The sequence below is a fragment of the Stylophora pistillata genome, chromosome 13 (assembly GCF_964205215.1).
Source record: "Stylophora pistillata chromosome 13, jaStyPist1.2, whole genome shotgun sequence".
NCBI classification, from domain to species: Eukaryota; Metazoa; Cnidaria; class Anthozoa; order Scleractinia; family Pocilloporidae; genus Stylophora; species Stylophora pistillata.
In genome coordinates, this window is record NC_142531.1 from 4252438 (window position 1) to 4260072 (window position 7635).

Genomic DNA, 7635 nt, shown 5'->3' on the forward strand with positions numbered 1-7635 from the left:
ACAAGAAAAATTAATGACTTTTATCGCTAATGATTTCATTACACAGCAGTTCAAAACCCCTCCAGACCTGAACTTATGACACAAACCACCATGGGAATACCATCAGAGTGAATTAGTTTCCTTGTATTCTTTGAATCGTTAGTCCTTGGTTATTTTTTTTTTTTGTCTTCTAATTTTTTAAAACTTTTCAGCTTAAACTAAATCGTGACTTCGCATCTGGCACTGTATTAGAAGTAATCGCGATATTGGAATTAATAAACAATATTATAATTTATAAACAAAAGCCTAATATTTAGGAAACTCTTGTAATTTTTAAAAATTTCTTAGATTTCCTTTAAATGCCATTGTACTGCTGAAAAAGAACCTCTAGATATGTGATAAAACAGAATTTCAAGTTGAGTTTGTAATGTAATGGAAATAACTCTGAAGGTGGCATTTGAAATCGCTATGTGATGATGTCAACTAGCTTATTTAACGAAAACTGCTTTGTCAGTAAAGGTGCACTAATCTAATAATAATCTGACCAGATGGAATTATTGCGCAATGCAGCCTTTCGTTTTGTTTTGGTTAGCGGAAAATAAATAGTTCTTTTTAAAACCGATAAAACTCATAAGGAGCCACCCTATTTGATTTGATGACCACTTGATGACTGCTCTTTTTGAAACGACAACGCACATTAAAAGTCATCATTATTGGATCTCATGGAGAAGGAAGAACTCTATTGATCTCGACATTATATCTCTCTCCAGCTGCATTTCTACATGTAATTGCTAATTGTCTTTACAGCTCCGATGTACCATAACCATTTTTTCGCCTAAATCAAAAACGCACAGTTTGTTCGTTTGTTGGCATTGTTTTCGTTACTCCAACATTTTTTGCGAATATTCGTTATCTTTCATGTTAAGTTTTTGAGGAATGTTCAGCTTTCAGACAGCGTGGTATTTTTTATGTGGGAGGGAGGAGAAGAAGCCATATTTTGCATTCATTGCCAATTATAGATGCGAGGGCAGGTATAGATGCAAATTAAAAGACCCCCAGATTCGTTATGTTGAAGCTCGTAACAACTGTTTAACGAATACCCTCATCATGATTACTACTGAGAAAAAGGCCGATAAACAAACATATTAAACCCAGAGGATAGTGGATGTTCTGTGAAGCGCGACCTTCGGTAATGCTCGAGTGTTAGTCCAAGAAATGAACTAAGCCTATATAAAACAGTTGAATCTCGTTATTAAACAATATCTACTCCCTTGAGCCTACGACTTTCTGGTATGTTCTTTGGCTTTATGTCAGACTTCTTCTTTAAGGTAGCTAACGTAAAGCCAGGAGTACTAGTGCATGACTTTGTATACCTTTTAGTTTTTGTTTATACAAAAATTTTTGCTGTAGCCATTTCATTTTTCAGTGAGGTTTTACTCTCAACAAACAATAGTGAGAAGCAAAGTTTGGGGAAATGTTTATAACTGTAATTGACATTGACGCCAGACGGAAGTGCTTTGCACAATGTTTCATCAACGCATTCTTAAGCTATGTTCAAAGTGAAGTCAAGATAGAATTAAAGTTAAACAAGTTAAGTTTTAAGATATCTCATCCGTCACCCCTAATGCTTGTATTTATACAGAAGGAATGTTGGCCGACCTTGCCGTGGGTGTTATGCAGGGCCCTTAGATACGCACGCGCAAACATCACCACAGTTGTAAGCTTAACGTTAATAATTCAACTCATTGGTTGGTCAGTATGACTTGGCGAGATATATGCACCTACATAGGGCTTGATTAAGTGGATACGCAGGAGCAAAAAATATTGAGCGTTACTGAAACTTATTGCTTACGGGAACGTTTCTCTTGGGTAGCCACAAGCAGTATTAAAGACAATTATTGCCCACTTCTTTGAACGGCTGTCCGGCCTCGTGAATTTGAAAAGTGTCAGCCGTTCGATCCAAGCTTTCTTCCACCCTACGAAGAACTCAAACAAGCTTTCAGGTTCACTTAGTAAAATGAAGAAAACTTCTTCCGTTTACACCACAGACTTGTGACTTGCGTATGTACCTCAAGAAAAGTAATTCTCCAACCGTGTGCGGTCAAGTAAAGAAAAAGGTGGAGACAAAAATGGACAAAGGAAATTCTGCGTCACTTGTGCAACGCGCATGTGCGCCTTCGCTTTCGAGTTCGAGAATGACTCAGTACATAGTTCGTAGTGGAATTCTAATGGAATTCTGTCAAGGTAACGGTAAGTAGAGCTGTAAGCTAACGAGAGTCTGTTTAAAGAGCTTGGACTGGAATAAATTGCTACCTACTTTTTTTAATCATTTTTTCGCAATATTTATGCCAAAAAAAGAGCGTTTATATTTGTAGGCAACTATCTACTTTCTACCAGCAATGACTACCCACCACTGATCTTTCGATTCATTTTAATTCAAAACAGAAAAGTAAACTAGTTGCTAAGAATTTCAGTATTTTCTATGGCGCCGAATGGGTCGTTTTTAAATAGCATAAAATGTCCCTGTATTTGCGCAATGCTTCTTCCCTGTTCCAATCTCATTACTTTATCAGCGAACTCCTCTGCCCAAGAAGGGACCTGGTCAGGATAAAAGCGAGTGTACATCTTTTGTAGCTGAGACTTGGAAGCGAGGCCAATTTCCTGCTTGACGTCCACCCTGCCTGGCCGTATAAGGGCTGGGTCGAGCCTGTCTAAGTGATTCGTAGTCATGAAAACGATGCGTTCTTCAGCTGATGCCACTCCGTCTAAGGTGTTCAGAAGACCACTAAATGTCACCTGAAGAGAAAGTAACAGAGCAAAACAACTCAGACACCATCACTTTCTACAACATCTGATAACATAAAGAAAGGACCTGAAAAACACTTAAAGATTTAAGTTTTCCTAAAAGCCCACTGGCTGTGAAATTATTGACATTCCCAAAATAATTCTATTGCCTAAAAGAAAAGTAAAACAAAAAACCCGTGGCTCATCAAATGTTTCGTTTCTTTACCTTAAACCCCCCCAAAAATTGACATGTATTTTATTTCACACAAACTTACCACTAGACGCTGGGTGAAATACAATACAAAATCACTGTGCTTTTCAGATAGAAAAATTACTCAACAGATCTTGGATGCTAGCGGATGTAAGATTAGAAAGTTTGACTTCATTTGACCTTGTTATTCTAGGAAATGGATTCTTTTTTGAGGCTATTAGGAGTGAGTTAAAGAAATTAGTCAAAAGGATCTATAGGCAAAATCTAGTCCCCAGGATAACTCATCCTCTTGAACTTACCAGAAATGGGGAAAGAATGGCTGACACTCCTAATATTTCACAAACCCCATACACCGAATGCAAATATGGCGTCCAATTTGAGTTGCCATTGTTCTGGACTGACTAGCCTCTCACACATGTAATAATCCTTTTGTATTTCCACGTGAAGACGAGGCTAGTCAGTCCAGAACAATGGAAATTCAAATTGGATGCCATATTTGCATTCGGTGTATTACATTGGATTTTTAGGGAAATCAGTACCCATAATATTTTTTCCATACCCTGTTCATGTAGCCACTTGCTCTCCCTTCCTCCTTCTCATCGGTTCTCTTAACAAAGGCAGCATCAATGTCTTCTAACAGAATTATGCTTTGCTGGGGTGCTACACTCATTAAGTGGTTAAGGCGGTCATCTGACAGACTGCGATCACTTAAGTTCATGACACATATGCTGTAGTCCAGAGCTCCTGCTAGTGCTTGTCTGATAGTCAAAAAAAATTACATTAATTGGCAGAGAGTTAATTCAGTTATAACAAAAATACAGCAACAATGAATTGTAGCTGGAAATACACGATGAGACTACAGTTGTTTTCATATATTGGTTAAATGCTTCACTACTGAGAGTTCTACACAAGTGATTAACCTGTAACCTCTCCCTATGATATCCATACAAACAGGTACTGAGAAAATTCAAACTCATCAGGTAGAAGTTGTTGTCTGGACCTAACAACAAATTCTGGTAACTACTATAATTAAAAGAGAAATTTGTACTCTAGAAAGGAGAATTTAAAATCAGATCTTGGGAGTTAAAGGGTTAAAGACAAAAACCAACGTTTTCAGATTGGGGCAAAAAGTAACTTCAGGTACTGTAGTAGATTCTGGATTTGATACTTCTGTGGGTAAAATATTGGATGTAAGTTTATACACATTTACAGTTATCAACCCACATTCTTGCCAGATACTTTCAACATGCTTCCCTTGAGATGCCTGGTACAAGATTTTTTCTCTAGGACTTCCTCAACAATATCCCATGTTTCAAGCAAAAAAGTTGCATTTTATTGATCATAGTTAGAAGAGGTAAATGGTTATGAATGTTGGCAGATATTGCAGACAAAAACAATAATGCAGCACTTTAAGTTTGGAGTCCCTTGGATGCATACAATCTCCTGTTGTCTGATCACACATGTGAATAAATTGGTTTCTGCTGAATGTTATACACAGTCAAATCTAACCGACCTAAACTAAAAATAGAGGCTGATAGTTTCTAAAGAAACTGTTTGGGGCTGCGTCAGTGGGAGTAACGAAGTAATTTGAATATATCAACAAAGTTGAAATGGTAAATTGGCCACCGTTACGATTATAAAAGCTGACGTTTCGAGCATTAGCCCTTCGTCAGAGCGAATAGAGGAATTGTGGGTTGTGTGTGCTTTTAAAGGCAAAAAATGGAGCTACTTTATTGGTGGGAACATGGCAACGAGACAAACACGAATAAATTAGTGGAATGAAAAGCATTCATTAATACCTGTGGGATTTAGACTGCTGGTTTGAAAGATGAGCTTTTGTTCAAGAGTTTTACGGCTTTCCGTGCTACCTAAGTGCAAGGAAAGACCGCAGATTGCCATATGTTGCTTAGAATGATTAGGTAAATTAAAATGTATAGCGACTGGTTTCAATGTGTCCTTGTCATTCCTCTCCACGTTGTGAAGGTGTTCTCGGAATCAGTCACCTAGTCTTCTGCCTGTTTCACCGATGTAAATCTTTTTGCAATAAGTGCAAGTTATGCAATAGATTACATTGGCGGAGGTGCACGTGAAGTGATCAGTGATCTTAATGGATCGTTTGGGTCCCGATATTTTTTCAGTGTTGTGAATGAAAGGACAAGTTTTGCATCCTGCACGAGCAGATTTAAAAGTGCCTGGTTGGTCATTAGTCTGAAAAGAACTTCTGACCAAAAAAGACTAGGTGACCAATTCCAAGAACACCTTCCCGACGTGGAGAGGAATGACAAGGACACATTGAAACCAGTCGCTAGACAATTCCTCTATTCACTCCGACGAAGGGCTAACGCTCGAAACGTCAGCTTTTATAATCGTAACAGTGGCCAATTTACCATTTCAACTTTGTTGATATATTCCAATTACTAAACTAAAAATATTTTGGTTTTTGTTTTGACCAGTCACTGCTACTAATGTTGTGTTTATTCAAAATCTTGAAAAGATTACACCATGATATATATGAGAGCAACAAAAATTGATTTTGCTCTAAACATCAATTTGCATATATTAGTGAAGTTAAATCTGCAAAGTTACAACTGCATGCATTTTACACTGAACACTATATACATGTTATATTTCAAAACAAAACATACATGAAGCTACTTTTCCCACATCCAGGAGGTCCATACAATAAATAACCTCTTCTGTATGGAATTCCTATAGACATAGAGAAATATCAGCATTTTGAGACTGCTTACAATTTTTTTTTAAAATGATGACAACAGTAGTACTCATCTTTCACCCAGTTACTACAACAGATAACTGTTTACCTTTAGAAACATCTGTTTTAAAAGAGGAAGGTTAGAAAAAGTAAACTCTTGAGTCTAGCAGCCCACATTGCAAGACCTCATTATTCTTTCTGCAATATGAAATGACTAGGAGTAATCCCCCTTCCCCCTCCCCAACAGTTTATACTCCTGAGGGGAGATAAGTGCTATGGGAGTGAAACATCTTGCCCAAGATCACAACCCTGTTAACCAGGCAGCACTTAACACAGACCTCTTATACACCAGGTACAGCATGCTAGTCATCAGGGCTTTCCTATACCCCCCTCCCACCCTCCCACCCTCTTAATGAACACAACATTGACAGACCACAGACAGTTGAAACCACTGATGTACCAGCCCACCAGCCCACAGGGAAACAGCATGAAATTAGCAAGGGAACTACCCTGGTACCTTGGTTATGTTCCCAGCCCTAAATGTACCCTATTTATCAACATATAAACAGTACCTCTGTCTATGTACCACTTGGCAGATGCAATAAATTCTTTAACATCAGCCAAAATTTTCTCAGAGACACCATCGTCCAAAATCACCGAGTCCAGCGGCCTCTTTCTCCTTGGAAAACCAAACTGTCTCCAATCGGCGCCCATTGCTGTGTACATGACAGTTTTTCCTTCTTGTTTTTCTAGTGCCATTTGCCTCGCCTCGCTCAAGATATCGAAGAACAACTGTTTGTTCGTCGCAAGAGATGTGAGTGTTACAGTCTCCCAAGGCGCCCCCGTGGTTAGATCGACCATCTTCTCTCGTGATCGTTCAACACGAATGAAGCTGTTTTTGTACTTGAAGAAATGAACCCCAGGACAGGGCGAGAAGTCAAATCGCGTGTTTATTTTCCCTGTTTCATGTTGTTGAAAAGTTGTCTCTACACTGAGATGTTGGGCTCGTTGACCCTGAGCGGCGATCCACTGTAGAACCCAGTGATAACTCTTGTCTTTGCTGGGAACTTCAAGAGTAATTACTGCGTATCGTCGGAAGGCAGTGAAGGCAAACTGACCTCCTTTTCGTAACACTGCAAGCCCTGCACCAACACCAACTAATCCAAATCCTGCTGAAAACAACTGATTGCTTCCTAAAGAAGCAATCATCTCGGAGAAAGTCATTCTAAAAGCAGTGGGATGATTTCTAGTGCAAAGATATAAAGTTTGACAATTTTCTTCAATTTAAGCCGCCATCGCCGCCATATGCAATTTTCCTTGAGCCCACAGTGCAAAGCCCCAGCAGTGGGCATAATATGAAGGTAAGTATGTTTTGTAATGTTCATAAAGTGTATTTTGTTAATTCTCGCTCTGCTTTTTTTTAATATTCGTCGGGATTTACACAGATAACTGTGTTCAGTTCAACTTCTTCTCCTGAGATGTCAGGTAAGTTTTGCCTGCCTCTTCAATCGCTTTGTCATTTCCCAAGGGCATTCTGGTAGGTTCATCCCCTCCCTCTGTAAATACACACCCACAGTCTTTGTGCAAGGCTAGCTTGGTTCCCCTGAACTGATTACGCTAAGCGTTTAATTTTAATATTCTTATTCATCTCCTTTAAAGGCGTTCTTTAAGGTGCGTTACATCTCGAAGAACGACTACAAAGGAAACTAGTGGGCCTTTGGTGTGTCAAGTAGTCTTCTTTGGATAAATGTTTGGTCTCGTCAGGCACTCTTCCTTGTGCGTGACCAGACCAAACAACCGCTGCGCAGCAGGTTCCATTTGAAAAGACAACAGACGTGACGTCAGCAGCTCACTTGGCGCAGAAAGTGCCAACAAGGCTATCGCATGCGCTGGGTGTCAAGTATGTGACAAGAGCCATTTATGTAACACCACCATGATCATAACATAA

At 39.1% G+C, this 7635-nt stretch overlaps 1 protein-coding gene across 1 annotated transcript; it reads right to left on the reverse strand.

Moving 5' to 3' along the window:
• Positions 1 to 2393: 2393 nt before the first annotated feature.
• LOC111322625 (mitochondrial chaperone BCS1) lies at positions 2394 to 7021 on the reverse strand. Its single transcript, XM_022925749.2, has 4 exons — positions 6260 to 7021; positions 5620 to 5683; positions 3534 to 3732; positions 2394 to 2775 (listed from the first exon to the last, which is right to left on the reverse strand). Exons 1-4 carry the CDS (start codon positions 6909 to 6911, stop codon positions 2434 to 2436), a joined length of 1257 nt encoding a protein of 418 aa, XP_022781484.2. The 5' UTR covers positions 6912 to 7021; the 3' UTR covers positions 2394 to 2433.
• Between the last annotated feature and the right edge of the window lie 614 nt (positions 7022 to 7635).